This window comes from Penicillium digitatum, chromosome 5 (genome assembly GCF_016767815.1).
Source record: "Penicillium digitatum chromosome 5, complete sequence".
Lineage (NCBI taxonomy): Eukaryota > Fungi > Ascomycota > Eurotiomycetes > Eurotiales > Aspergillaceae > Penicillium > Penicillium digitatum.
In genome coordinates, this window is record NC_089388.1 from 1,768,411 (window position 1) to 1,796,347 (window position 27,937).

The 27,937-nt window shown below is 48.9% G+C and overlaps 9 protein-coding genes across 9 annotated transcripts; 4 read left to right on the forward strand and 5 right to left on the reverse strand.

Annotated features, from left to right (window-relative positions):
- Window positions 1-4,594: 4,594 nt before the first annotated feature.
- On the forward strand, window positions 4,595-7,069 carry Pdw03_1817 (uncharacterized protein; the record flags this gene model as incomplete). Its single annotated transcript, XM_014680959.2, has 4 exons — window positions 4,595-4,670; window positions 4,733-4,801; window positions 4,866-4,919; window positions 5,007-7,069. 4 exons carry the CDS (start codon window positions 4,595-4,597, stop codon window positions 7,067-7,069), a joined length of 2,262 nt encoding a protein of 753 aa, XP_014536445.2.
- A 639-nt stretch (window positions 7,070-7,708) lies between these two features.
- Pdw03_1818 (Vacuolar assembly protein, putative) lies at window positions 7,709-11,814 on the reverse strand (the record flags this gene model as incomplete). Its single annotated transcript, XM_014680958.1, has 5 exons — window positions 7,709-7,995; window positions 8,084-10,356; window positions 10,409-11,373; window positions 11,422-11,448; window positions 11,503-11,814. 5 exons carry the CDS (start codon window positions 11,812-11,814, stop codon window positions 7,709-7,711), a joined length of 3,864 nt encoding a protein of 1,287 aa, XP_014536444.1.
- A 213-nt stretch (window positions 11,815-12,027) lies between these two features.
- On the forward strand, window positions 12,028-13,380 carry Pdw03_1819 (DUF155-domain-containing protein; the record flags this gene model as incomplete). The annotated part of the gene is made up of 2 exons (XM_014680957.2): window positions 12,028-12,360; window positions 12,421-13,380. 2 exons carry the CDS (start codon window positions 12,028-12,030, stop codon window positions 13,378-13,380), a joined length of 1,293 nt encoding a protein of 430 aa, XP_014536443.2.
- Window positions 13,381-13,777: 397 nt separating this feature from the next.
- On the forward strand, window positions 13,778-15,336 carry Pdw03_1820 (Ribonuclease T2; the record flags this gene model as incomplete). Its single annotated transcript, XM_014680956.2, has 6 exons — window positions 13,778-14,052; window positions 14,105-14,399; window positions 14,474-14,666; window positions 14,726-14,965; window positions 15,039-15,136; window positions 15,196-15,336. The coding sequence occupies 6 exons, from the start codon at window positions 13,778-13,780 to the stop codon at window positions 15,334-15,336; spliced, it is 1,242 nt and encodes a 413-aa protein (XP_014536442.2).
- A 924-nt stretch (window positions 15,337-16,260) lies between these two features.
- Window positions 16,261-18,462, reverse strand: Pdw03_1821 (C2H2 transcription factor (Swi5), putative; the record flags this gene model as incomplete). Its single annotated transcript, XM_066100008.1, has 2 exons — window positions 16,261-17,723; window positions 17,775-18,462. 2 exons carry the CDS (start codon window positions 18,460-18,462, stop codon window positions 16,261-16,263), a joined length of 2,151 nt encoding a protein of 716 aa, XP_065957735.1.
- A 411-nt stretch (window positions 18,463-18,873) lies between these two features.
- Pdw03_1822 (ubiquitin-40S ribosomal protein S31 fusion protein) lies at window positions 18,874-20,086 on the forward strand (the record flags this gene model as incomplete). Its single annotated transcript, XM_014680953.2, has 5 exons — window positions 18,874-18,885; window positions 19,227-19,328; window positions 19,455-19,560; window positions 19,648-19,928; window positions 19,997-20,086. The coding sequence occupies 5 exons, from the start codon at window positions 18,874-18,876 to the stop codon at window positions 20,084-20,086; spliced, it is 591 nt and encodes a 196-aa protein (XP_014536439.2).
- A 292-nt stretch (window positions 20,087-20,378) lies between these two features.
- Window positions 20,379-21,995, reverse strand: Pdw03_1823 (Class V chitinase, putative; the record flags this gene model as incomplete). Its single annotated transcript, XM_014680952.1, has 7 exons — window positions 20,379-21,043; window positions 21,108-21,168; window positions 21,217-21,266; window positions 21,320-21,349; window positions 21,410-21,663; window positions 21,728-21,828; window positions 21,957-21,995. The coding sequence occupies 7 exons, from the start codon at window positions 21,993-21,995 to the stop codon at window positions 20,379-20,381; spliced, it is 1,200 nt and encodes a 399-aa protein (XP_014536438.1).
- A 2,592-nt stretch (window positions 21,996-24,587) lies between these two features.
- On the reverse strand, window positions 24,588-25,231 carry Pdw03_1824 (uncharacterized protein; the record flags this gene model as incomplete). The annotated part of the gene is made up of 3 exons (XM_014680951.1): window positions 24,588-24,867; window positions 24,927-25,158; window positions 25,219-25,231. The coding sequence occupies 3 exons, from the start codon at window positions 25,229-25,231 to the stop codon at window positions 24,588-24,590; spliced, it is 525 nt and encodes a 174-aa protein (XP_014536437.1).
- A 1,600-nt stretch (window positions 25,232-26,831) lies between these two features.
- Window positions 26,832-27,905, reverse strand: Pdw03_1825 (Proteasome A-type subunit; the record flags this gene model as incomplete). Its single annotated transcript, XM_014680950.2, has 5 exons — window positions 26,832-27,218; window positions 27,298-27,510; window positions 27,572-27,666; window positions 27,764-27,823; window positions 27,899-27,905. 5 exons carry the CDS (start codon window positions 27,903-27,905, stop codon window positions 26,832-26,834), a joined length of 762 nt encoding a protein of 253 aa, XP_014536436.2.
- Window positions 27,906-27,937: the final 32 nt, after the last annotated feature.

Sequence of the window (27,937 nt, forward strand, 5' to 3'; positions counted from 1 at the left end):
GCATACAAGCTTTCCATCTTGAGTGCATCGGTTGCACTGGTGTTGTTTTGCGGGGAATTTTTTTAATCTACTTTCTCAATGGGCTGGCATTCATTTTCAAAAGGGGCGCTGAACACGGGGATAATAAACGAGTCTCCGAGCAACGATACCCTGTTATACTACCTTTTGCCTTTTTTGACCTCTTTTTGTTCAACCTTAGCGTTGCTCACTCACTTCGACGGTATATGAGTCGATGGGCTATGGGAAGCATTGATATCTTTGTCTGTTTGTTATGGTTATTATTTCGATTTGGTCGAGGGCCGAGCATACGACGTTGATACCCTATTCCATGTTTGGTTTTCCTGATCTTTTTATCCCACATTAACCCTCTTTCTAAATTTTCTCTTTTTTTTTGGCGGGACGCTGGTTGCTGGTTGCTAGTTTTTAGCAGTCTTGAGCGCTCGACTTTTTCTGCGACCGTTATCCATGTCTCATGTCTGTGCATCTATGCAGGATGTGGATCAGTTGATCTAGACAAGACGCCTGAGGACGGGACTACAAGTCAGCCACTTTGATGCAAGTGCAGAATACCATGACTTTGCTACCTCCATTATGATCTTTACATAAGAAGCTATATCTTCAACCCTTGGTAGCTCAGAAGAACCTTGGAATCATCATGCGTTAATTAATTGTTGGCATTGACCGCCATTAACCGAGCATGATTGACATCCGCAACCCCCAAATCGGGTTGGTGCCAGTCATGCAGAAAAGACAGGAAAGTGAATGCATCAGAGTCCACAGATTATTCCACACCAACCCAGTGGAACGTTGTAGCTTTAGCCCCCCCCCCCCAAAAAAAGCCATCAACCTTGAACACAATCCCCAGTTCCCAGGAACCTGGTAGAGCACTGTAGACAATTCCCGAGATCACTGGTTCAGCGAAGATCCTGGGGTCCCATGGGCCACTGCTTCGGGTTTGTTTATAAGTTCTGATTGGATGGGTCCCTGCCCCAACCTGTCAGCCAACCAATGCTCAGTCTTCCCGCGGGTCATGATTTAGACCACCTTCCATATCGAGACACCGAGGTTCCAGATCGAGAACCCACTGCAAGATCGAATAGTACAAGCTTTGACTTTTCTTCCCTCTTTTCTTCCGTTAGTAATCGAGGCTTGCGACGCTTAATATCGGTTGCACTGCAGATGTTTCACTTTCTCTTTTGCGTTGTGATCTTCGCATTCCGAGAGGATTTGGATGCTTTTCGATATCTCCATGGCGGTATCAGGTCTGGAACTTTGAATACTAACCTAGTTGAGAATAGGAATTTTCAATTTTTTTACTCTCTATGGTGACTTATTCTTTTCGTCTCAGGTCACCGGTCAGTGCCATGTGTGTGTGAAACCTTGGTATAGACCTCGGACTCACCACTTATGGTAATCAGATTATAATCTCTAATAGGCCTCCCAAAGAACGTCCTGTCTATTTGGCAAGGGAAACATAGCCCTGAAGTTTCAGCGAGATTGCTGAACCCTAGATTTCAACATCTTATACGCTACAAATCCTCTTTCTGGATGTGACGAAAATCTGCAATGTATGCGTAATGTAGTGGTATGCAACTTTCTAAACCATGTAATATAATAAGTTCAATAGCCTTGTTGGCTTGGTGGGGAAGGCTTGGCCATATTTTTCCGATCCACCCTTGTGTTGAACATGGGTCTCCCCAAGCTTTTTTTTTACAACTCCCCGCGCTAGCCCCTTATGTGCCCGTGCGATCCTCGCCCATTCCTCAATCCGGTGTATCCAATCACGAATGAGAGCTTCAAAACGACCGGTTTCCTCAATAGGAAGTCCATACGCACCACGATTTAGAAAAACATAGGTTGATGGTAGAGCTCCCACAAGCGAAGGCTGTCTCGATAGCCCACGCTCTCGTCTTGCCGGCCACATACAACAAGTGTGGGTGCAAAGAGCTGTGCATTTTCCTTGTCCACCGAGGAAGATAATTGACATGGATTTGGTTCTGCTCGGACCGGACCCACCACCTTTTTGTCTGTTGCTTTCTGCACTAGAAGTTGGACCTCGGATTTTCCGCGTAGAATTTTATATAGGCAGGCGTTTGGACGAGAACATCCCAAGAAGAATCCTGTCTTCGGCTGTTTTGTTCAACATGAGTTCCTCGTTTGCAATCAAAGGGCTGAAAATCGGCTCAAAGTCGAGCTCCTCGGCTCTTCCATTCAGCTGCCATTCATGTATGATTAAGACGGGCAAGTCCTTTACTCTCATGCATCGATAGAATTGACTTCATTTAGTTACTGGGTAGTGCCTGAAGGAGGACGGAGTAATCCACGCAACCTGTTCAATCACAAGCACGCCATCTTGTGGTGCTGGGAAAAGGCTGCCCCTAAAGTAACTAGCACAATCCACTCTTAGCAGCAAGCCAATAAACATAAGCGATGCGACAGCCTTGCGTGTTCTAGATGCTTATTAACTAGTGCCAGTTACGAATCGAAGTCATGGATCAAGCTAACGTATAATGCGCAAGATTGATTGTGTCAAGCTTGTGAATCTTTTTAGGTATTTTCAAAGCGTAGTACTAAAAGGCTCCCGATACTAAGAGAGTCGAGCTATCTTCGATTACAGCTTTATTTATGACCTAGCCTTTTGGCACCCTCTACCGGTTGACCATTTTTCGATGGTACAACTGGATCAAGCATACTGCTTTCACTTTGTGTTGGAACCTCCTTCAAACTATGTGCTATGCAATGCGCTACATGGTAATCTGAGCGCTTATCATTTCAACAGCTGCAGACAGGGTGTGTCTGCAGAAGTTGAATCGTTTTCACATGAAGAGATTTGGTATTTTTGTCCATCATTCCCTTGCGTGATAAGAATGTATGTGGGGTGGAGACTTAAGATGGCATTCCGTTAGGGGAAAGGATCAACCTTATGTGGCGACAGCAGCCAAAATACGAGTATTGTACTACAGTACTTGTTGACGGCAGACCCAGACTCACACTCTTCAAAAGGTCAAAGTACAACACACAGTATTCACAGCCACAAATCTCACAATCTCATACTCCCAACACACACACACACACGTAGTATGATGTCATGATCCAGTTCCTTAAAAGCGGGGCCAAATTGAATTTCCACTTTGGTTCTTTTCTCTGCGCGGGTCGTCCCGCTCGGTGACCACTAGGTGACCATTCGGGTATAAGGCCTTTCGGTAACGTACCGCTGGAAATACTAGGTATGTACATGTATCTGTATCGACTAGTATTTTTGGTTTACAGCCGGTATTATCCCAACGTAAAAACATGCCGTTGGCCACTCTGACAAATTTCCTTGATTCGATAATTGTCTGTTCTTATTGTCCTTTACTGGGGGGGAGCGGGGGAACCATCTACTGGCTGGGCCTTCAATCGGCATTTGATGATTTTCAGAGCGGGTAACAGATTAGCTAGGCATGGCTTGTGGGTACTTCGTATCTACAGTATATAGACGTAACACTTAATTTAGATGTCATCTCATTGTCTACCATGAGATTGTGCATGCAAGGTTCAAATGACACCTATCCATGGTTGCGCATGTTGTAATTATGTTGTTGCACTTTCACCATAAAATCATGCCCTGAGTCGTGTCACCATTGCCCCTGACTTGATAGTCTAATGTGGAAAGACCATCCTCCGCACCGATACACGGTTGATGCTCAAGTAAAAATAGAACCACATTCTAGACTTGCTGATAATCAACAACTTGACGGCTCAAGTGATGTTCCACTTCTACACTTTACCTTCTCGCAGTGTTTGACCTATATTTAGGTTGTTATGCCAATGATCATGGTTACTTCCAAGCTTATGAAAGTAAAGATCCTTGCAATGTTTTTTTACTTTGTCTTATATTGAAACTTAGTTCGGAATATCCATGGTCTCATAATAATAGACAGCAAATGTCTGTTTACCTTTGTAGTTTTGATTATGTGGCACATGGACTATTGTCTGTGATACCCCAGTCTCTCTATGGAAATAGTTCTGTTCCTCCGAGAATTCTGGGGGCCTGATTTTGGGGTGATCTCTATGCCAAAGCCGGACATAGGGTCCTAAACTGTAGCCCACGACATGATTCTACTGAACGAAACCCCCGGATATTAGGCAAAGGGTCTTTTTCTTAACATCTTCAGTCAACGAACTAGATATAGCCTGTCTCACTCAGGTCGTACACCTACGGGTGCCGGTGTATCCAGTTTAAGGTTCTATCCTAGTTACACGCAGAGGTGTGCTCAAATTCTATCCCAGGAGGACTGGCCCTACCAAGTACCTCACCATAGCCGGAAGTGACAGTTGTGACTTCCTTGTACGTTTGCCTCAAATTGGGAAGGCACAAAATCAGAAACCAGCATCTGCACGTGTCCCCCGTCACGGTCAGCGTGCTTCCCTCAGGTGGTGACTTTGTTTACTATTTCTTCCTCCCTTCTCCCTCTTCTCTTTCTCTTCTTTTCCGTCCTCCACTCCACCTTCGTTTCCCCTTTTCTATCTTCACCTTCGTTTTCATCGATTGCTTGGTTCATCCATCAAGTCATCACTGCACATTCGTTTTTTAATCTCCATCATCGCCAGGATGGTAGCTTGGACGCGCTTCAAGTTGCTTCTGGCCATGGTCACCACTCTGGTGACCATGGCTGCTGCTTCGGCTGGTACACATCTTGGCTCATAACTCTCTGTATTGCAATCACCTACTGACCTTATCACCGAGCAGAGTGCCACAACATCGAAACGGTCCTTCTTCAGGACCCCCACACTGGGGAGCAGTACCAGTTTGGCGAAGGTAAGTCAAGCTCACTGTTTGAGTCCACTTTTGAATCTGCGCTCATACTGATCAATCTCTATAGTCGATGTTTTGCCTCAGGCCTTGTTTGGTCGTGCTGTCTATGCTCATGAACTTGGTAAGTCCAGGCTCCTCATCTTCCATGCGGGGATTTTTTTCTTAAATTCTTGAACCTTTCTGAGACCAACAATTAACTTAACACTAGTCACTGTTACGGTTACCCATACTACTTGCGGTCACGAGGAACCGACCATGACTGTCACCACGGATGTTCCTTGCACCACTGACCACTCGTCTACTACTCCTGTCCCGGATCAGGTAACTACCCCTGCACCTGGCTTTTCTCAGTCTACTGCGCCCACTACTTCCGCGATCCCGGTGCCTTTTACCACTCAGACTTTTGTGTCCAGTGCCCTAGAGGTGTCGTCTCAGTCGACTGCACCGGTTTCCTCCCAGACTCCAGTACCTGTCACCACTACCCAGACTCCAGTGTCCAGTATTCCTGAGGTGACCACTCAGTCATCTGCGCCTGTTGTCCCTCACAGCTCTGTCCCTAGTGCTACCGAGGTGACCACCAAGTCTTCTACGCTCAGCAAAACCCGGACTTCTACGCCTGGCACCACTTTGGTGACCTCGCTGTCTTCTGTGCCCGGAACTGCTCAGACCCCAGTGCCCAGTACTACCAAGGTGCCCATTGGAAGCAGCTCTGTAGCCAACACTGGCTCCTCTACGGTTACTGCCACTGCTACCGAGTCGGTTTCCTCGTCTGGTACTAGTCCCACCAGCGTGGCTCCGGTTCCTGCCACCTCTGCTGAGCACTACACCAGCTCTACGATTCCTGGCACTCTTACCGAGGTAACCAGCGAGACGATCTCTTCACCATGTCCATCTCCCTCTGAAGCCTCTCCTGCTCCTGGTACCACCAAGATTCCTGGAACTGTTTCTGAAGTAACTACGGGGTCCATTACATCTTCTCGCCTTACCAAAGTGGTTCCTGTCCCTGGTACTACTGGAATTGCGTACACAAACTCAACTGTTCCCCAGGCTCCTAGCACTGTGACTGGTGTGACCACTTATTACACCACGTCACCTTGCCTCAACTCAACTGAGCTAGCTCCTACTCCGGTGACCACAGAAATCACCATCACCGTTGAGGTTCCTTGCACTGAGACCACCAAATGTGTCAGCACCAAGGTTATTACCACCAGCACTTCGCCGGTTTCAGAGACAACTGTTCCGGTTCTCTCTCGACAGCCTACTACAATCACCGAGATTCAGTCGACTGTTCCCGTTCCTGTCCCGGTTGCTACTGAAGAGGTCACTGTTACGGTTGAAATCCCTTGCACTGAAACCACCAAATGCATCAGCACCACGGTGTATACCACAACCCCTACGGAGACGACCACCATCTCTGTGACTCCAATTCCGGTTACAATTTCTACTCCATACACCCTCACTAAAGTTGTGACCACTGTAATCCAGCCAACTATCCCTGGTGCCTCTTCACAGGAGACCACCAAGACTGTGACTACTGTGGTTCAGCCCACTGCCCCTGTCCCCATTCTGCAGGAGACCACTGAGGTTGTGACTACTGTGGTCCAGCCAACTATCCCTGGTGCCTCTTCACAGGAGACCACCAAGACTGTGACTACTGTGGTTCAGCCCACTGCCCCTGTCCCCATTCTGCAGGAGACCACTGAGGTTGTGACTACTGTGGTCCAGCCAACTATCCCTGGTGCCTCTTCACAGGAGACCACCAAGACTGTGACTACTGTGGTTCAGCCCACTGCCCCTGTCCCCATTCTGCAGGAGACCACTGAGGTTGTGACTACTGTGGTCCAGCCAACTATCCCTGGTGCCTCTTCACAGGAGACCACCAAGACTGTGACTACTGTGGTTCAGCCCACTGCCCCTGTCCCCATTGTGCAGGAGGCCACCGAGGTTGTGACCACCAAGATCACACCGACTGAGTTGGTCCCACTTCCAGACTCCACCACTATGGAGGCAACTACGCTGGTCAAGGTCCCTGCTCCTCCTGCTCAGCAGGCCGCTACCACCGAGTCCAAGGTTTCGGTTGTGCCTCCCCAACAGCCTACCCACACCCAGGAGGAAACTGTCCCGCCATCTCCTCATGGTACATCTTCCAGTGGTACTCATACCCCTTCTCCTATTTTCAACAGTGCCAATGCCGCTGGAATCACGGACAGCCGTCTCTTCGCCGTGAGCATTTTGATTATGCTCTCTCAAATCTTCCACTGGATTCATTGAAAATGCTACACACTCTTGCCGTGTTAGGAGGCAAGTCCAGCTATCTTCTGACGTAGCATGGATAGTACCTGATACACCGATTGTGTTTGCGATCGAATCTGAGGAATCCACGGGTTTGATAGGTGACAGTTTGTCTTTTCATGGGATGCAACTGGCTCCCCTTAATCTTGCAACTTTTAGTAGTGACTCATATTCTAGTTAAAGCATAGCTTTCCTAATTTCAAGAATGTTCACTATTTTTTTATGTCCAGTAGTGAAGCGATCAAACAATCTTATGTTTTGTGGTCTGGAACCAATTGGAAAGTCTTAGGATGAAAGAGTTGACCGAACAATGCATTCCGGTAGTTAGTTGTGTTCCGGCTGTGAAACGGACCTTACAGATAATCAGAACGTAGCATTATGACATATAGTGAGCAGTCAAAGCATTGAACATGACACACATATTTATCAAATGATTAATGCCTAGTGTGATGACCTCACATAATGGATGAATGCCTTATACCCAAACAATGGGTACAACAGCTTGGCTAAAAGCCAGGGTATCTCAGAGAAATAAGGAGAATACATAGTTATGTGCACATGGAGTATACACACAGGACAGACATAAATGGGTACAGATCTCCCTACTTCTAACAGAGCTCAAGCCTCAACCTCACCACCAAGGGATTCAATTTCTCTGGTTAGAGCACAGATCCGACATCCATCACCAATCTTGTCTCGCAGGATTCTTGCCGTCGTGACTTTGGGACCGATGGTACGAGATGCGGTGGCAGACCGGGCCTCGTCGACTGGAGACATGGCTCGGGGTGTAAGATCTGCAGATCGGTTACGGCTGTTCGTGCCGGATGTTTGCTGTGACTTTTCTGCATGTAAGTGGGATAGATGGAAAATGTGGCCACAAGCAAAGCCAACGAGGATTTCTCGCTCTGTAGCAGGGTTATGATTAGCTTTGTGTGTGTGTTTTTTTTTCCTCCGAGAATAGAAGATAGAATGAAGGTGGGTCAAATTTCATACCGTTTTCCCGGAAGGCGGCTTTGCAACCGCCGCATCTTCCCTGTCCAGGACCTCCGAATTTTCTCGCACCACTGCTCACAGACACTTGGTCTTGAGCTTGGGTCTTCGCAGTTGGTGTCTTATTGGAAGGTTCCTCTCTAGCATCGGTGATATCAAACTTGATTCCCCGGCGCTGACCTTTGCGCAGCGTGTCCATCCCAAGCGCAACTTCGCTTTGCATGACCCGAGCCGCGCCTTGGCTGATACTTGCCTGCAGATCGTGCTCACGAATCAAGCGAGTGAGACCCTCTCTTAGACCTTCAATCTCCAGCCCGCTCGGGATCCGACGCACAAGCTTTATCGGGTCGATGGCCGTTCCGGCCTCCACAAGAAGACCATGAATGAATTTTGGCTTGTCCATGGAATAATCAAGTAGGTCCTCCCACAGATCAGGATCATCCTGTGATTTTGCAAATGAAATGGCCTGTGATACATCCTTGAGATCCGATAGAATCAAGTTCAAGGCTCGTTTCGTCTGGCCCATCTTAGACAAGAGGAAAATCAACTCTGGCGTGAATTTGTGGTCTTCGCAGATGGATGTGGCTTTCTCGAATGAGTAAGATATGCTCGTTTGGAGGAACTCCATCAGGAGAGGCCGGTCGTAGTCCGCAAACACTTCAACGGCCGTGTCGGCAAAGTTATCGATCAGGGCTTTGCCTTCATCGGCAGCCAGCTTGCTGGCTGCATCCCGAGCATGAGTTCCACGTCCTCTTCTCAGCTTAGCGGCGCCGTGTGGTAATGATTCGCCTCGCCAGAGCGTACGGAGATAGAAATAAAGGAGAAGGAAGCGGTCTGCAGCGATCAACTGTGATACCACGATATCTGGGAGAACAATGCCCGTGTATGCTTCACTTACAAGGAGTCGCGTGGGCTCAGATGTCAATTCGTCCAGTTCAGATTTCGTGGCTGACTTCATTTGCTCTTTCGAAACGTGGATCATAATGAAGGCCGGTATATCATCAGTGACTGCGTCGAGCAAGCATTGTTCCCGAACCAAAGCCATAACAGCGTCTCCATCTTGCAATCGAATATAGCAACGCAAGGCTTCGCGGTAATGCCCTCCTACCAGGAACAACTTGGCGAGGCAATCCGTGAGAACCCGCCACTCTTCAGACCCGGTGCGCATTGACTCGGATTTTAATTGTTTTTCGATGGCTTCTGTGACCACATTCGCATCGAATAGATCGGATGGCCATATCCCGATGAGTTCTTTGAATTTGACCAAGTCTCGTGACACAAAGTGAGTGAGGATGACTTCATAAATCCGGGAAGACAACGATGGATTTAAGTCAACCGGGATCTGTGAAGTGATCTCTTCGATTTTGTCATTCTTGATAAAGGTCCCTGCCCAGTGTTCCCATCGTGCGGCATTGCGAATAACTTTTCCACAAATACTCGCAGCGTCGGCCCACTTCTCTTCGCTAACAAGTTGGTTGACCCAAAGTTCACCAAGGCGAGCCTTTTCTTGTTCAGCAGCAGAAAGATTTGCTCGACCACCCATCGTGATAGATGATCGATCATCAGCAAAAAATCCACCCAAACTGGTTGGGGACATTCCTCCAGTCTCGGAAGCAACTTCGGTTAGGTCAGGTATCGATCCCGCAGCTTCGGGATGTTCATCGACGAGACGCCATGCGTCCTCGTACTGGCCATGAGAGTCAAGCCAAGACAAACGGTCAGCAAGGTCCCTTTTTACTGCAACGACGCAGTCATATGGGCTGTGGACAAAGATCTTCGCACCAGGCGCACCTGCAACTTCCTGTACCGCCTTCGGAAGGGCGTCTTCGGCCGCGTGGAGTTTGGATATGAAAGAGTGAGCAATTCTACCAGACCCCCTGTCGCCACTACTGGCGGTACTTCGGATGCTGGCCCCAGAGCTGAATAGCCGCGCCGAGTACATAGTAGCGTCCAAAATCCCATACCCAAGAGCCCCCAGGGCACCGCGCTGGACGACTTGTCCCTCTGGAGTCTTCCACGGAGGCAAGACACTCAGATGATAATCAGACGCCGAAAGACCTTCGAACCGGTTTACTGAAAGTGTATCAGCGCTGACTTCTTCCTTAGTTTCAATGTCTATGACACGAAGTTCAGGTTCCAGGCCCTTTTTTCGATTGCGGGTTACACTTTCTCTTCCGTTGCTTGCAGTTTCACCGTCGGTTTCCATGTGTGCTAGGATGACAAGAAGACGAGGCGTGTACAATGAGATGCCAGATACCACGCAATCTGTTCGTAATCTGTGTTCAAAGTTAGCGATGAGCGATCCAGCCCGTGCGAGTTCTAGCTTACATTGTCACAACTTCTGCCGAGCCCAGCCTCTCGCCCTTTGATGTTTTGCTTGCCCTTTCGGGGTAGACATCAATGACCCAAACAGTTCCTCCCCAGCCGACGACCAGCTTTTCAACTTTCTCAGTGGGCACGTTTAACTGTATCTCTGGACTGGCTATATTGTCATTTGGGTCAAGATGGTCCCGACTGTCTAAAGCAAACTGGTCGATCCATTCTGCGCGTGCTTTCCAAACACCGGCCATTTCATCCCAGCCAGGACGATTTGGACGATCAATATGACTGATTCGTTTCCAGGCAAACTCCGTCTCTGAAAATTCCAGATGCAAATTTGACCGCATGATCTTAATGCCTTCCTCGTTGACCCAGGCCACGTACTTTCCTGAAAGCGACCATTTAATCGTGCTTATAGTCCCTTCGCCGCTATGGATGATTGTGTCTTTCCCACTATTGGCTGCCAGGCCCATAGACCCAAGCCAACTTGATGCTGTGGCAGCCGCGCCCCCCATTGTTGTAGCGTTTGAGGTCGCTCCAATCCGACCGCCAGTTGTCAGGACCAATTCACCCGCTCGGCCGCCCGATAGAAATGTCCGATCACTTTTGTACTCTGGAGACAAAGCGATAGACTGAACTGGGCGGCCAAAATTGCGCAATATCACATCCTTGGGGTCTACCAGCGACGAAACACATACATGGCCATCAATTGAGGAGGTTCCAATGTAAATCGAGTTCGATGGTATGGGAGCGACGGCTGAATGAGTGCCCACTTTTCCATAGCCACGGATACTGCCGGTGGTAGTCGATGCTCGTCTTAATGGTTTGAATTCCTCTGTGGCCTGCTTGTTGAAGATGTCTTGCTTGAGGTTCGGAAGAGGAGGCGGGAATGGTGATATCGATATTGAAGTAACGCTTGCTGAGTGTGCGTGATAGACACGGAGGGATTGCACAAGCGGCAAGGACATAACATGCTTGACAAGGTCAGCTCACTTGTCTGCGCGCTGGTGTGGCTAACTTACGACGTTCCCGTTGTGTGTCCCGACGATCTAGGCACATCGTTAGCTCACTGTATGATATAAGGTTCCGCTTAGAATGTATACCATTTTATCTCCGGCTACAAGGAACGAGCTTGTTGCATCCCCGTTGCGATATACTGATCCCAGGTTCTTCGTAAGGTATGCGTATTTGAGGCGGGGCTCATCGTCCTCGTCGTCCGAGTCATCCTCTTCATTGGCCTCTTCCTCTTCCTCTCCATCATCACTGCTACTAGAGTTGTGGTCATTGTCTCGTTGGTCCTTATCTTGGGCACCTTGCGTCATGTCTGTAGTTGGCTTCGTTCGTATGGTTGTGTCGTGCTTGGGAGTGCTCTGAACGGCACTTTCGTCCAGCGGTGTCGCGCCAGGCGCGTCCATGGAAAATCCCTCTCAGCACCCGCAGCTCCCGAGCTGGTTAAAGTGGAATGCGACAATCTGGAACCGATATTCTGTGGTTCTACAGTTGAGCCGGGGTAGGTCAGGGCCCTCCGGGGCCGATCTTGACTTCATGACTAAGCGGGTAATCGGGCCGCAGCCTGCAAAACGATGTCATCGACCAAGCCACTAGTGGTTTGTTTCCGAAAACACACAATGTCTGCCAGACCATTTGTCTGCATAAGTTGCAAGCGCCCATTGCTACGCCTACCTACGCGACCGCAGACCCAATACTTTCATTTCTCTCCTCCATTGGCACTTCCCCGACGGAAGGATTTCTTCTCATCTAATGCCCACTTGAAACTAAAACAGAATAATAATGATCAGCCAATTGAGCCCTCTTTGGATTTCCAGAAGCAACGTCGACGGGGGGCTAGATTACCAGCAGCTCCCACTTCATTGCGGCGAGTAGCAGTAGAGGCACAGAGGTCAAAGGACGGTATTCTCTCCAGGGCGCTCCTCAAAGAGCAGGGATTATATCGGACTAAGGTTGGCATATTACTGAGGTTTCCCACAAGTGTCTTTCACTGATTGTTTTCGTGACTCTAGACAGTGACCGCTTACGCCGTAGCCGAGCAATTCAACGTCCGCCAAGTCAGAGATATTTTGCAAGAACGAGGATATGAACCGGACCCATTGGAAACGGGCCTCTTCCCACAAGTCGTTCATGTTCAGATACCGTTGGACTCAATACAGCGCATGACGAATCCCTCCAGCAAAGATTTACCTTCCGACGAAGTGGGCGATCTATTTGTGTTTCCCTCCGGCACAGTGGTAGCGTGGTCGCTCCCAGAAGGATTCACATCATTCCTGGCAACACGAACTCTCTTGCCCGCAGCAGAAGGTGCCCACGTAGATGACTTGGAAACCGAGGATCTCGAATTTGTGGAGGATTCGAAGCGGGAGAACAGTGTCATTAAAGGGGACACAATTATACTAGGGACCAACTCTGGTCACGGAGATGCGAAGGGATCACCAGCGGCGCAACAATCCGTCGATACTGTATTGACCAAGGTTGCATTTTCGTCGGGTCTTGCTCGAAGTACGAAGTTGGCCGTCCTCGAGAGCCTTCTTTCAAACTATTTTGAATCGACTCGGCCAATTCCCACTCTTCTATCACAGGGATCCCGTCTTCCATTTACACGAGACTTTGTCCTCCGCAAGACGGGACAGTTACTGAGTGTCCGGGCGCAGCTCAATCTCTATTCTGAGCTGACTGATTCCCTTCCCGATATCTTTTGGGACAGCCGACACGAGCTCGGCTTGGAGGGATACTATGAGCAGGCTGGCAGAGCCTTAGATGTCGGAATTCGCATCAAACTGCTGAACGAGAAGATGGACTATGCGCAAGAGATCGCAAGTGTACTCCGAGAGCGCCTTAGTGAGACACATGGTCTCCGGCTCGAGTGGATTATCATTTTGCTCATTGCCGTTGAGGTCGGCTTCGAGGTACTGCGTTTATGGAGAGAAAGATTACATGAACAGGAGGCGCGCAAGCAGGAGACCTAGGGTCACCTGAGGCCAGAAATGACAGTCGCAAGGCCAATGAGGAGGTAATTTTACCCACCGTGGACCTACCAACTATGATACCCCTTCACTCTTGAATGTAAGAATACTATCCCAAATGACAATCAACTATAAAATAAGTGCGATATGAAACATGCCCGTGCAAGTAAACAAATCTCAGATGACCCTTGTCAGCTGTCCCCGCGCTTAGTCACGTATGACTCCGCACGAGGCGACTTCGACAGTACGCGGACAACCGTTGTAGCCTCCTGGGTATACATATCACTAGTCTGAACACGACCTTCCTAGTGCTTATCTACTTCTCTATTCCTATATTCTTTCTTTGCTTCAGTTCGATAAATCGATTCCCTAAGTTCACGACAAAAGGCTGCCATCGATGATGCGGGGATCATTTCAACAGTTCATGGGGTTCCCCGGACCCCAGAAGATCCTCAAGACCTTCGGCTCACTCTGGCTGTCGCAAACTGCAAACGAGAATACAAACCCTGGAGCTTTATCATCATGTCCTGTCTCGGAAATAAGTTGCCAAACCAATTACCACGGTCAAGACACCTGCTGTTTCAACTACCCAGGTGGTCAAATGCTGCAGACCCAATTCTGGGATGTCGACCCTGCACTCGGCCCTGAAGATGCATGGACTATCCATGGACTATGGTGAGTTTGCACCGCAGTCCCTGGTTGTATGAATATAAAACTAACTCTTCAGGCCCGATCACTGCAGCGGCGGCTTTGACCAATTCTGCGACTCCAAACGCAAGTACAGTAACATTTCTCTGATCCTGGTTGATGCCGGCCGGGGAGATTTGCTTGAATACATGAGCGAGTATTGGAAGGATTTCCGTGGTGATGATAGCAATTTGTGGCAACATGAGTGGAACAAGCATGGCACTTGCGTCAGCACTTTAGAACCAGATTGCTACGAGGATTATCTGCCGCAACAGGAGGTTGTGGACTACTTCGACAAGACTGTTGAAGCTTACAAGGAGTTACCTTCCTATGAGGTGAGTTTCATTCTCTCGATCGTTGGTTGACCATATTTTTATCTATTCGGTTCAAATCACTAACCATGCATCAGTTCCTGGCCAACGCTGGCATCATCCCATCTCAGACACGGACCTACGCTCTTGCCGATATTGAAGCTGCACTGGAACAAGCCCATGGAAACCCCGTGACGATCCGTTGCCGAAGCGGCGCCATCAATGAGATTTGGTACTATTTCAATATCGCAGGAAGTCTGCAGTCAGGAAAATTCATCTCTGCGGGCCCAGGTCGGTCTAAATTCAAAGTTACTCACTCTGGTAGATTGCAAGCTTATTTACATTACCAGATGGCCAGAAGTCTAATTGCCCCTCCAGGGGAATCAAGTACCCGCTGAAACATGCTCGGCACGAGCCTACCCAGACAACAACCATAGGTCACCCCGAGCCCACGGCACCAGGCAATCCGTTTGCAGGCCGAGGAAACTTGATTGTGGAGAGGCTTAACAGAAAGCATGGCTGCATCATCAGCTATGGAACCTGGTTTTCATCAGGGACCTGTGCGACTTTCCAGACTGAGAAGATCTCAGGTTTGTAGCTGTGCTTTTCGCAAGTAGTGCCTGTGCTATTGTTCGCTAACGTGAAGTAAATGGCATTCTACAGATGATACATTTACTTTGAAATCTAGCAAGGGGCCCTGTGCCTTCGAGAGAGACGCCCTTGCTTGCGGACCTCACGTCATCACGCCAAGCGAGTTCACCGTATGTATATCTCGGGTTTTTGTGCAAGTTTATTATCCATGTTCTCACGCTGCATACAGGCCAAGGATGGTAAGCTTGCCTATAGTGATCACGCTACTTTCTATGCCGAGAATCCACCCAAGGGGCGTACACAGAGTAACGTGTATGCTTCGCAAGGGGGGCGACCTATTGAGATCGAGATCGCCTGGGTTTCAAAGTAGATGGGTTATCTTCACTGTTGATTCTCTCCCTATGCTTCTAGTGGAAAGTAGGTTGACCTACCGGGGTGTGATAGAGTTGCACAGAAATCCCGACATAGAATGAGGCGAGTGAACTGTCACTCATTGATTCTTATCGCTGAATTATTGTAACTATCATACAGAATTGCGCATTGTCTAGAGTCACATCTCTATATAAGTTATTCTATTCGTGAACAACCCTTTTTGTACTTCGAATGGATGCACATCGGCTGGTTTTAGGAGGATTCAGACTATTTGCTATCCTCTTGTTCGACTGTATGGCTCTTTGGTGAGGTCATCTCTTCCCCATGTTCCAACAATACCTACGATTCTACAACCAACATAGTAAGAAATAATGCGGAACGGGATGTGAGCGGTAGAAATAACAAGCTTGAAATAGTAGAGTACAGGCTATCGCCAATTATGTCTGTCTCTAAATGAAAATAAAATTGAGCAGGTCTTGTTGTTGACAGGATAGGTACAGAAAAGATTCATTGAAAGTAAGGACATCAAGTACACATCGCATCATGAAACATATAGAAGAAGTGTAAACACCTGGAATAAACAGGCTGCCGTGTATCGAACATCTTCAAGAAGATGAGATAAGGCCAAAAAGACGTCAACGTTGAAACTATCATTTGAAAAAACAAAAGAAAAAGCACGAAAAGAGAAATACAAGGGGAAACAAGGGCAAAGACGGCTGGCCAAAAGCGAATAGCCCAAACAATCCGCAAGTCCGCAAAGTCGTTTCGAATCCCGAAATGTGCAGAGAAAGAAAACGCCCGATTTTTTCGTGGGTCATTAAAGTGTACAAGGTCGTCCCATATCGTTGCAAAGAAGTCTCGCCGTGAATAAGCCGTGTCGTCTATGTCGCCGTGCTCTTTTTTTTTGGATAGCGAAAGCCGTTCAAGGGTCCACCAAGAACTCGTTGGACAAGCAATCAATTGGGTCTGTCAGGTCATCATCCATGTGGGGAAGATCAGAGAAAGTCTTCTCAGGGTAGTAGGATGAGACAGAGGCGAAGTCGGTTGTATCCACAAATTGATAAGTCGAGAAACCGGGGAGACCCGAGTGAGCGAGATGGCCGAACTCCTCGCGCAAGTCATCGGAGGAATCTTGAGTCATGAAGATATCGATCTCCGAGCCGAGGGATGATTCGGCCAGAGTAGGGGCCGAGGGGGGGGAAGACATCTCCCGAGGCGAGAGAGCAGATTCGCTGTAAAGAGATTCCTGCGAGTATGTCTGGGAACCGAAGTTCGATCCGTACTGAGCCATTGCCTGCTCGTATCTAGCGTGAGCGAGTTGGGGTGGTGATAAAGGCAGCATGTCATCCTCGAGCTGGGCATCGAGGGGATTGTAAGTCTGACACGGCGAGGAAATCGGGTGGCACCTGTGTCCGGGGGAAGTGGGCGGCGTGAAAGACGAGACGGCAGTGGATGGGCCATAGTTTGGCGAGTGGAATACGGGAGCATCTTGCAGAGTGGGCCGTGGCTGTGCTGAAGCGATTGAAGTGGACTTTTCAGCAACACGTTGACGAGTACGAGTGGACTTGGCTTGACGAGTGTCAATGTCTGGACGACTATTCTTCTTCTTCGGAGGGCGACCACGCTTAGTGGTCTTTGGTACCACACCGGTAAAGCCTCCAACACACATATCGCGCTGGCGGTGACGAGTCAGAGCATCTTGTCTAGCGAAGCTGGCGCCACAGGCACAGACGAAGGGCTTGTTGCCACTGTGCGTCTTGAGATGACGCTTCAGATCATGTCCGCGCACGAAGTGCTTTTCGCAAATGTCGCATTTGAATTGACGGTCTCCGAGATGTGTTTGGACGTGGGACTTGATGTTTTCCTTGCGACCAAAGCGGCAAAGGCAACCTGTAAATAGACAGACCCACTTTCCATCTTTGGGGTCGGGACCGGAGATGAACTTGGCGATCTCGTCGGTCGAAACACCAGTCTGCTGGACTGAGGCTTTGACCCGAGCATCAAGGTCATCATCGTAAGCAGCTGACTCGATGGGAGACGACACAGTAGACGGGGCTCGCTTCTTGATTCTGCCGGTGGAAGATGTAGCTGATACATTGGAATTTTGAGGCTTGATTCCATATGAAATTTGGGATGGCATATCAGGAACTTCAGTGAAGGGTGCGGTAATCGGGGAATTGACGGGGGAGGGCATTTGCTGTTTGATCTGCACGGAATTGACGTAGGGTAGTCCTTGGAAAGACTGGGCTCTTTGCATCTCAGCAGTAACAGGGTTTTGAGGAAAAGAGAAACTTTGGGACTTGGAAGGTGTTGGGTCATTGCTGTACATGGAATAATCAATAGATCTTTTCAATGGGGTAGAATCGGGGGTCAAGGGGGAGTTGTCTGCCATATGATCAGCCTCGGCCAGGTTAAATTGAAGAGGAAGATGCATACAAGCAGTAGACATTTGCGAAAGAATTTTCACAGACGGAGCCTTTGGTTGAACAGAGACTGGGTGCATTGGTCCGGCATAGGCCGTCACCTGCTCGTTTTGGATCACTGGGATGTTGCGCTGAGGAAACAATTCCCAATCGGGATTGCCAGTACATTGCTGATGTTGCTGGGTTGAGAATTGCTCTTGTTGCATGCGGTGCAGCGCAAGCTTCAATGGTGTGTTTTCGGAGCTTTCACTGGTTGATCGAGACAAGGCCGGGGCACCAACGGAGGAGGGCGCAGGGCTGCCAGTGGTGGTGTGGATCGCTTGCAATTGTTCTTGGTTGAAAGCCTGGCAGTCAGACCCGAGCGACTGTTGAGGTTGGTATTGATACGGCTGTTGTACGTGTATGCCTGATGGGATGAAAGACCGCTCGGGCTGCTGGGCATAGGATTGATACTGCTGTACATCACTTTGTTGATATGAGAAACCTGATTTTTCGTTAAAATAATCTCGCAGCTGCGAGACCGTCTTCGGCGTGTGTCGGTCCACGGGCTGTTGACTGAAAGAGCTGTAGTCCACAGTCTGGCCTCGACGATGTGACCGATGGGGTTGCATGTTGGTCATGACTAGCGCGGGCTGGTATGGAGCAACTGGTGTGGAGATTTGACGGCGGTGACGACCGTTTGCCAGCGCGTTGGAGTTCATGATTATGTCGACGGATGGGTCCTGATTGAGGTGTCAGTATGTGAAATTGAAAGCAATGGGCACTAGGAAGGAAAGTGGGAAGTTGTTAGAGCCTCAAGTGGAGGTATTGAAGAGTATCAAGTTCAAGGTCACACAGTTATAGATTCTGAACCGAACCTGGAGCAGAAACACGACTGTATGAATGGTTTCCAAGGTTTGGTTCTGGAACCCAGATCTATGCGAGACCCGTTCTCATCAACAAATTGGGGTGTTGGCATAGCAACGGCTTAGCCCGGGCGTCTGGGAAACCAAGGCTTTGACGAAAAGTGGGCCCACTCCCTTGCCCTTGGATTTTGATCCTTTTGATCATTGAGGCCTTGCGTAGAATTATTTCGACTTGTTCTGCAAGGGCAGCTAATCCCTGTAATAACGATGCATCGAAACGTACGTAGACCTATAAAATTGACAACTCCTCGGCTGGTTTCCGAGGAGATTCAACATAAACAAGTCGATCTCATACTCTATAGACCTTAGCTCCATAGAGTACCCATAGGGCGATGGCGATGGGCCAATAGGTCCCCATGGCGTCACCTCAATTTCTGATTTTCGACCTATCCAACACAGGATAAATTGCATGTGGCCTCAGGCATAAGTCTATGCACATCACTTCTAGTCACGTGCTGCAGTCTACATGCGGACCGACCTTTTTCCGATGGTTGCTCTCTCACCAGCACGTGACAGTGCCTAGTCAGCATGTTCCCATGCACTAGACTCATTTCGGCTAGGTGACCCACACACGTGACCGCACAACGATTTTAATCACCAACCGGCCTCCGAGCACAACGATCTTCTTTATTTGCAAGGTTGAGGAAGACACATCTGTCGAGGTGAGTTTTGATCCTATCCAAGCAGGTTAGAATGTGAAGAGCATGCGCAACTAGCATACAATCTATTCTTTACCTGTCTGCCACATTTAATGGCCGCGAGCTTCCCACTGACTTTTTTTTTCGCAGGCCTTCATCAAGATGCAGATCTTCGTCAAGACCCTTACGGGTAAGACTATCACCCTTGAGGTGGAGTCATCCGATACCATTGACAATGTCAAGTCCAAGATTCAGGGTAAGAACAACCTCAATCCGCGAAATCACACACAAACGAAACTCTTGAAAAGAAAAAAAAAATCGACATAGGCTAACCCCTCACCAGACAAGGAGGGTATCCCCCCCGACCAACAGCGCCTGATCTTCGCTGGTAAGCAGCTCGAGGATGGCCGCACCCTTTCGGATTACAACATCCAGAAGGAGTCGACCCTTCACCTCGTCCTCCGCCTGCGTGGTGGTGGTAAGAAGCGCAAGAAGAAGGTCTACACCACCCCCAAGAAGATCAAGCACAAGCACAAGAAGACCAAGCTCGCCATCCTCAAGTACTACAAGGTTGACGGTGATGGAAAGATCGAGCGTCTTCGCCGCGAGTGCCCCGCTCCCGAGGTATGTCATCACTTCAAAACAATATCCCACGACGTCAATGATCAAAATATACTAATCTTATCTTCTAGTGTGGTGCCGGTGTCTTCATGGCCGCTATGCACAACCGCCAGTACTGCGGTAAGTGCCACCTCACCTACGTCTTCGATGAGGCCAAATAAATGGTCTAAGTCGGGCCGTGGTGTGCTGTTACCGAGCTTGGGCATAGTTTTCGCTAGGCTCGGGCAAGTGATGGAGTATCACGGTTGAGGTTGGTTGATGATGGTTCCTTGGTATACCCATGTGTGCTACAGTCAATACAAATAACAAAATAAAGGCATCCGCCGAAAAGTTGAAACTCCCACGTATTGTTAGACTTGTTTGTATTCGTAGGTTTGTACACTGTCATATTCCGTCTGGGTAAACCACTGTACTGCGAATGGTGATACACAAGGCCGAGCGTTCTCACCCAACCTACTGTTCCGGGATACCGGCTTGGATGTTGGCATACTTGCTCTCGGGGTACTCCAGGGCATTCTCTGACTGATCCAAAGCGTCTGCACCGCCCACACCGTCGACAAAGATGCCGATCAAGCTTCCCTCCGCGGGGTTAGCCTCCTTACCACCCTTATCACCGCTGCTTTCCCACCACATACCACCACCCAGTCCGCGCTCTTGAATGTAGTCCGCCTTGATCTGCGCCAAATACGGTGTATCATAAGAGACCATCGTGCGCGAACCGCCATCATAGCAATACGAGGAACCAGCTTCTTCATCAAACAGTTCCTGAGCGCCGGGTCTGGGCAGCGCCTTGTAATCCCACACCCCGTTCTCCCAACTGCCCTCTCCTACCCCGGAGAAGGGTGCGCCGGGTCCATCGGTGTTTTGAAATGCACGCCCGTAGAGTGGCATGCCCATGACGATCTTTGAACGTGGTACACCACCGTTGTTGATGTAGTAGTCTACGGCTGCGTTGATCGAGAAAGGTGTAGATGCAGGGTTGGAAGTTGATGGCGCGATGTTCGCTTGGTGGCCAGCGTTGGCGTCCCAGCTTCCGGCGAAGTCGTACGCCATGAGGTTATAGAAGTCTAGCACTGGGGTCATCTCCCGGAATTTAAGCTTCTCGTAGTTGCTCGCGCCTGTAACAATCAGTCTGGTGGCTCATGGTACTTTTTCATCGTCAAGGACATGGCACCAACATACCGGCAGGGCAAGCGATTGTCAAGTAGAAACGGCGATTCGGACCAGCCTCTCTGTCGAGAACCTTTTTCCTGTCAGTTGGCCCAATGCAAGTTGTCAGGGAACGACATACCTCTCGGCACTTCCGGAGCAACCGAACTAAGTTCTCGGCCTCGGCATCATCTGACCATATAATGAGCCCCGCACTGCCTTGGAGTGTATTCTGACAAACTCACCTTTGGGGTATTCCCAATCGATATCAAGACCTACCAAAAAGAAAGCGTCATAATAAGCATTGTGCATGGTACCTAGCCAATTAAACGTACCATCAAATCCCAGATCCAGAACCAGACGTGTCGCCGATTCGGCAAAAGTAGTCCGACCCTCCTCGGAGCTCGCAGGCTGCGCGAAATTGGCCGAGTACGTCCAGCCACCGATAGAGAGCAAGACCTTCAGCTTGCGGTTCTGCTTCTTGAGCAGGAAAAGCTGCTTGACGCATCCGTATACATTGTTACCGACGTCATTCCATGAGTCGGTTGGGTAATGCTTCTCAACATCGGACCAAGAGTCGGTCAAGTACCTGCACTTCCGGGTTAGAAAATGTTCGGCAGTCCATAAGGGCCAAGAGCAGGAGAAGGACTTACACTTCACCGCTTTCGGGACGAACGTTGGCGAATGCATAGAGGATGTGTGTGAGCTTCTTCGCGGGCAGATCCTGCGGGTTGTAGTTGCGGCCGTAAATTGCCTGCCGGATATGTCAACATTGGTGCTTTTTTCAGTGTGTAGATCCAGCCAGTCTAGACATAGTAGAATGGATGTGGACCATGCAGTCCAGGATGAAATGCAATGAGGTAAGCAAAATTAAGCACATACCCAGTTGACAAAATAGGCGACTGATCTGAATTCAGACATAGCTGATGTGGGATGAGTGGGACGGGGATGGTTGAAGTATTGCACGAGAATAGCCACAAGTAGGGCTGTAACTAAAGCAATGGGCTTAAGTCGATAAGCCACAGTTTCAAGTCAAAAAGAAAGTTCGATCCGATAGTTTCCAGCAAAAATCAAACCCCAAGAGGCAGCGTACAAGTATTTCTAAGATCCTTTACGTCGCAGCCTAATTGTGAGTGGACTGTACCTTGGCGTCTGGGTCACAGCAACGCCACAGCGTCATTGGGACTCACATGTGGCGGTGTGCGGATTAAGGCACCAAGACAACAATTGTGGCTGAGTATCGATCGAAAAAGATATCCGGCCAAGAAGACTGGAGACCAGTGAGTATCTGTGCGAAGAGAGAGAGAAAAAAAAAACTCTAGAAACGACCTACTTGGGAGACTCTAAGGATATTTACTAAATGCTCTGAAGGTTCTAAGAAAACGTGGTGCGTGACATCTCCGTTAGAAGGAGCATGTACCCTCTTGGCCAATCCCTAATATTTTTCACATAATAGCATGTCAACATCTTGCTTTTGACTTAATACTCTTTAGTTTTGTGGAAGCACAAGAGAGGAAATATCCAGTACTCGTGATGCTGGAGAATGCAACTTTAGGTAAGAATGCAACATGGCCCGCCGAGGAAAGGGAGAGCTATACTATATGGAGTCATGAGTGACTAGTCATGAGAACTCCTTGTTTATTACGTTGGTTGTTAAATTCAAGAGTAGATGCTCTTATGGTTGGAAGTACCTTGCACGATGCATGATTTACCAATGCTTTCATAACCCCTCGTGAGCGTGCTCTTTTCACCAGATGGAGCTTAACATTAGTTCCCGGAGCCCATCAATTTTTCGATCTATAAAAGCTTCGTCAGGCGACATACGCTCTCAAATTTGCCCTGTGGAATCGAGCATGGGTCGTACTCTTTCGGTAGTAGATCAACCATTGAACCCGTGGCAAGTGACAACCTTCTCAAGCCGAGAGGAATGTTCGGGGAAGCGGCAATCCTGGGGTAGTAATCTTGACAGGATAGCGAGTGATGTACAAAGATCGAGACTGCAGGTGAACTCAAAGCCTAACACTCTTCTTCCTGGTCATAACAAAACTCCTTGAATATATAGATCCGGGCTAGAGCAAGGAACAGTCGGTCTATGCATGGTTCCTAACTAAGCTTGGCCTCGGTGTATCCTATCCAGTTACCCTGTACTCCGTACTCCGTATTTATTTCCCTCTTTTCTTATGCTCTCCACTTGTTCACATGTGATAAATTCCAGAATCACTGTGTCCAAGTTATAAGTTGATGCATGATGCATGATGCAGGTAGTTCTACATTATGAACTGCTAGGTTCCTGATTTTCCACAAATCCAATTTTGGGCATGACAATCGGAGGTCGCCGAAGAATTTGACGATCGACAAAGCATCTTTATCCAATATGCCCCACCTCGTACTTAGACCTTTGATGCTGATTGATGTCGATCGTTAAGATCAGACAGACAGCTATTCCTGAGGGCCGTAACGGGCGGGAAGACACCAAGGGAAAAAGGTGTAGATAGGAAGTACTGCGACAGCGCATTGATGGTTTTAAGGGGAGAAACACAAAACGTGGGAATAGGAAACCCACTAACCTTGCCACTTAGAAGCCCAAAAAAATTAAAAAAAAAAAAATTTGAAGAAATTGAAGAAAAAAAAACCCCCAAATTTAAAACTGTCACTTGAAAATCCAGTCCATAGCTGAATTCCGGCCCTGATATGGTCGTTCGTGCTGCTGATTGGATCTACGCAGCCGAACTAATGTTCTTAGTCTCGCAGGTCGGAAATCTCTACGGAGAAAAAGTTGATCCCCCGATCCACTTTGATCGGTGCAACGTTTTTTCTTGGCTCTTCAATTCAGTTGGATATACAATATACGGTGGATCTTTCAGCTGGCATCTCTGCCTCGGCGCCATAGGTGTTTGGTTCATGTGTCATTTGCCGATAGGGTTAATGAGACCTGTCTATTTCTAGTCTTTTACACATTCTCTAGAAGTAAATTTCAATCCCTTTGGACAAAGTAGAGACAGACGTTGTGTCGGATCATTGTGGGGCCATTAGGGCTATCATTCAATTTATGCAAGAGACCAACTACTATGCACATGCTTCTATGTATATTGCTCAGTGCATAGGATCTCTATGGATAGTGAGATCTAATCTTCTATATTCAACTGTGTTTCTCAGAGAAAATCGGAGGTATGCTTAGAAAAAAAAAAAATTTCAAAACAACTCAAACAGAAATACAATCCCCCCCCCCCCCCTCCAAACCAAGGGGGGATATCGTAATTGTAACCCAAACCGCGCAACAAATTCAAACTCAGTTGTCTTGTCGCAGAAGGCAGTGCTCACGACCAGCGCTAGATCTGCCATCCCACACAAGTTCCTCTATTAAAAGAATACAACGCCCAACGAGGCTCACAGGCACCCAGAAATCAGGAGACGGCAAAATCCGAAAAATGCTCCCAACCTCAACCCCACGAAACATGAATTCATTTCCATTTGCATTCTCATTTGAATTTCGTATCCCAATCACCAATTCGATTAGTGGCGTCCGATCCAGCGATGGATCGCCTCCAAGGACGGATCTTCGTCAAGCCAGTGGCCAGCGCGCAGATCAGCAGCTCGTAAGTCCGCCACGACATGCTGGTCCGTGAATCGAGCCAGATCCTGATGGAGAGTCGCAGTTGCGCTCTTCAATTGGACCGTGGGATTGGAGTCGCGTAGAACGCTGGCGCGCGTGATGGCCCATCGCCGGGCTGCGGCGGCGCGGAGATAGATCTTGTGCGCTTGGAAGCGGCGTGCGCTGCTGTCTAGTATGACTCTGTAGAGAGGCTATTAGCGTCTTGGCATGATTCGAGATTGGGAAGTTGAAGCGAATACCTCTGTAGCTCGGTTTTCTCGGTCTCGGCATCCCCCTGCCCTGTTACCGGGCATGGTTGGTAGTTGGCGGACATTAGGGTCTGGGCCGAGGCTAGGGACTCGCGAAGTACTACGAAGCCATCCTCCCAGTATTCTTCTTGGGATACCTCGACTTGCTGTTGTGAGATGTGAAGCAGGAGAGTGCGGTAGTCATTGATTATCTCGGCCACTCGCATAGCGCGGGCTTGGTTGACTACACGGTTATTAGTAGTTTGTTTTGGTGATTGGCCGACATGATTTGGGGTCAGCTTACATCCATCTGCCATGCTTCTGATAACTTTATGATACAAAAGGAGGGAAATTGATCAGAGGATGGAGCAGGAAGAAGGCAAAAAGCAAGAAAAACGAATGGATCAAAACAACCAATGAGCGATGAAAGAAAGGCAATATTCAGAGGAACCGATAGACGTGAGAATTGAGAATGTGAGGCCACCAACGGTTCCCGGGGGAGGGAGGAAAAGACGAAAGTTATAGGTCTTCAAGACTGGTCAAAGGTGTCTCTCTCTCTCCTGATCCCATACATGACAACCATTCCTCAATGGGTGGAGCAGAAAAGGAAAAAAAAGCCTGAATTGTTACCAAATAATAATAATATGAAACACAAGGATTTATCAGCCCGCTACAGCGGAGCCGACGTCAGGATACATCATCACCAAGAGAACAAGCTGCACCAATAGACGGGCAAGAGCCCACGATCAGGGAGCTCGGGTTGTCGAACACAGCTGGGATGGGACCGGACCACACCACAAGCTCCCGAAAAACCGTTTACGGCATGACTGGGAATATCCCTGTCCCAGAGAGAGGGATCGGTGGAGAGAGAGAGAGAGAGAGAGAGAGACACAGGAAAGAGGGCCCATATGTCGCATGGGAAACGACCTGGCCTATTGCATTAATTGTATCCCGAGCTGTGGATTGGAAGTGGAGAGAGAGCTGTCCCACATATGAGATTAGGTTCCTGTGCGGCCGATTTGGGGTTTCTCGTAAGAAGAGAGAGAGGGTGTTTCATGATGCTGATTGGAGAGTATCGAGTGAACTACTCGGTGGGGAACCATGAAATTTTTTTTCATCTTGCTTTTTGAACTTTGCGATACATCTTGGCTCGTGAGACCCCTGATAGAATTCAGAAGCACAGAGTTGGGACAAAATTCATTGGGAAAGGCGAGACCTCAGCCTTGGACCTGCATTAGACGATCTACTCGGACCTGAACTCGAACCTGACGTGTAGTGGATCTGACAGATTGGGCGTGAACCTGTTCAGCTGGTATTTGCCACACTTATTCTTAGTCGGGGACTTACTTTAGCCACTTTTAGGATCCCATAACCGCTCTGGTTCAAGTGACATCGCCAATCATTCATGGAGAAAGTCAATTGGACGCATAATTTATGGGGGCTGCCAGGCCGCAGCCACCGCTCAGCCACATGTGGCTCCCCGCACAACAGACTCGTAGCAGCATGCCCGTCCGCTGTCTCCTTCCTTTTATGCAGGTAGACGCTGTGATAAACCGGTTTATAACGAATGATTCTTCTCCAAATTTCCCACAGGTGGCGGATTCTTCGGTGGTTTTTTTGGACAAGCTGGATGTGGTCTCGGACTACCCGACGGGTTTACGCCATAGTATCCTTAGGGAGCATAGGCGATAACAAATGGGTCTATGCTCGAGTATCCATTATATCAATTAAAAAAAATATCAAAGCTTTAGTAGTATGGCGTCAAGGTGCAGGATGAGAGCTCCGAGCATGGCCAAAAGTGTACTCGTGCAGGAAACAATTGAGTTTTCATTCACAGATCGTCTGTTTCTCTAAGATAAACACCGTTGTCCTTCCAGTACTGGTCGCTTACCTCCATAGCTTGCAGGCCCAGCTCGCTCAGTCCTTCTCGGCTATGGCCTGCAGCCGTTCATCAATCTCCTCTTCCGTCAGGGCACGGAACGCTGTAGTGGTTCCCTCCTCGCCGTCAGCCCGCGGCCCACCGACGATGCCTATCTCAATCTCGTGCTTCTTGAAGTCGACACTAAGCACATTGCTGAGGGCTGTGATACCCAGCTCCACAACCTCCTCCCAGCTGCCCGCGGCCGCGTCCTTGTTCTTCAGTTTCTTCTCCAAGTAGTTCAACGCCTCCTGCTGCTTAGGACCGGAAGCTGTCGCCTTGTACCCAACAAAGTAACCAGCCGGGTCACACTTGTAGAGTTGCGGGCCGCTCTCGTCATCGACGGAAATCAGAGTCGTAGCCACGCCAAGTGGTCGCATGTAAGCCTGGAGAATTCCAAAGAGAACCATGTCAGTTGTTCTGTCTCTCTAGGTCGGGAAGTTGCGCGGTGGCGGGAAACCCTACCCTTTGTGTGTAGACCTGGTTGATATTTGCCAGTCGCTTTGCCAGGACGTCGCACGGCATCTCATATCCGAACTTGTACCGGAACTCAGCAGCCTCACCACGGGCCCGGTCGACGGATGCGCGAGCATCTGCTATAGAGCCGGTCATCACACAGCCTACGGAGGGCGAGATTCGGAAAACATGTGAAACGGAGGATGGGTCGATCAATTTGTCCTGGTAGACAGCATATAAGCGTGAGCGCAACCCCCAGCTCTAAACGGGGAATCCATCTTACAGCGACTTTCTTCTGCGAGAGAACAACGGCACAGTCCTTGCCCCTGACACCGATAGAGGTGATGTTGGCTGAAGTGATGGCCTTGAATGCATATTCTGAGATATGCTTGGTCAGCGGTTATAATAACAGCGCACGGGTTGAGGCCGCTGGGGCAGATCGAGGCGGAGTCATCGACGAGTGGGTATTACATACCAACTTGATACAATCGACCCTGGTCAGAGAAGATAGTGATATGTCTGTCGTAGGCGCTTCCTGTGGAGAGAACCAAGGTCAGTCGGGGATGAAGTCATGAGGTTGGGCTGGGCCATCATGGACGAGGGAACATACCAGACATGACGGCGGGTCTTCAAATATTTTATAGTTAGA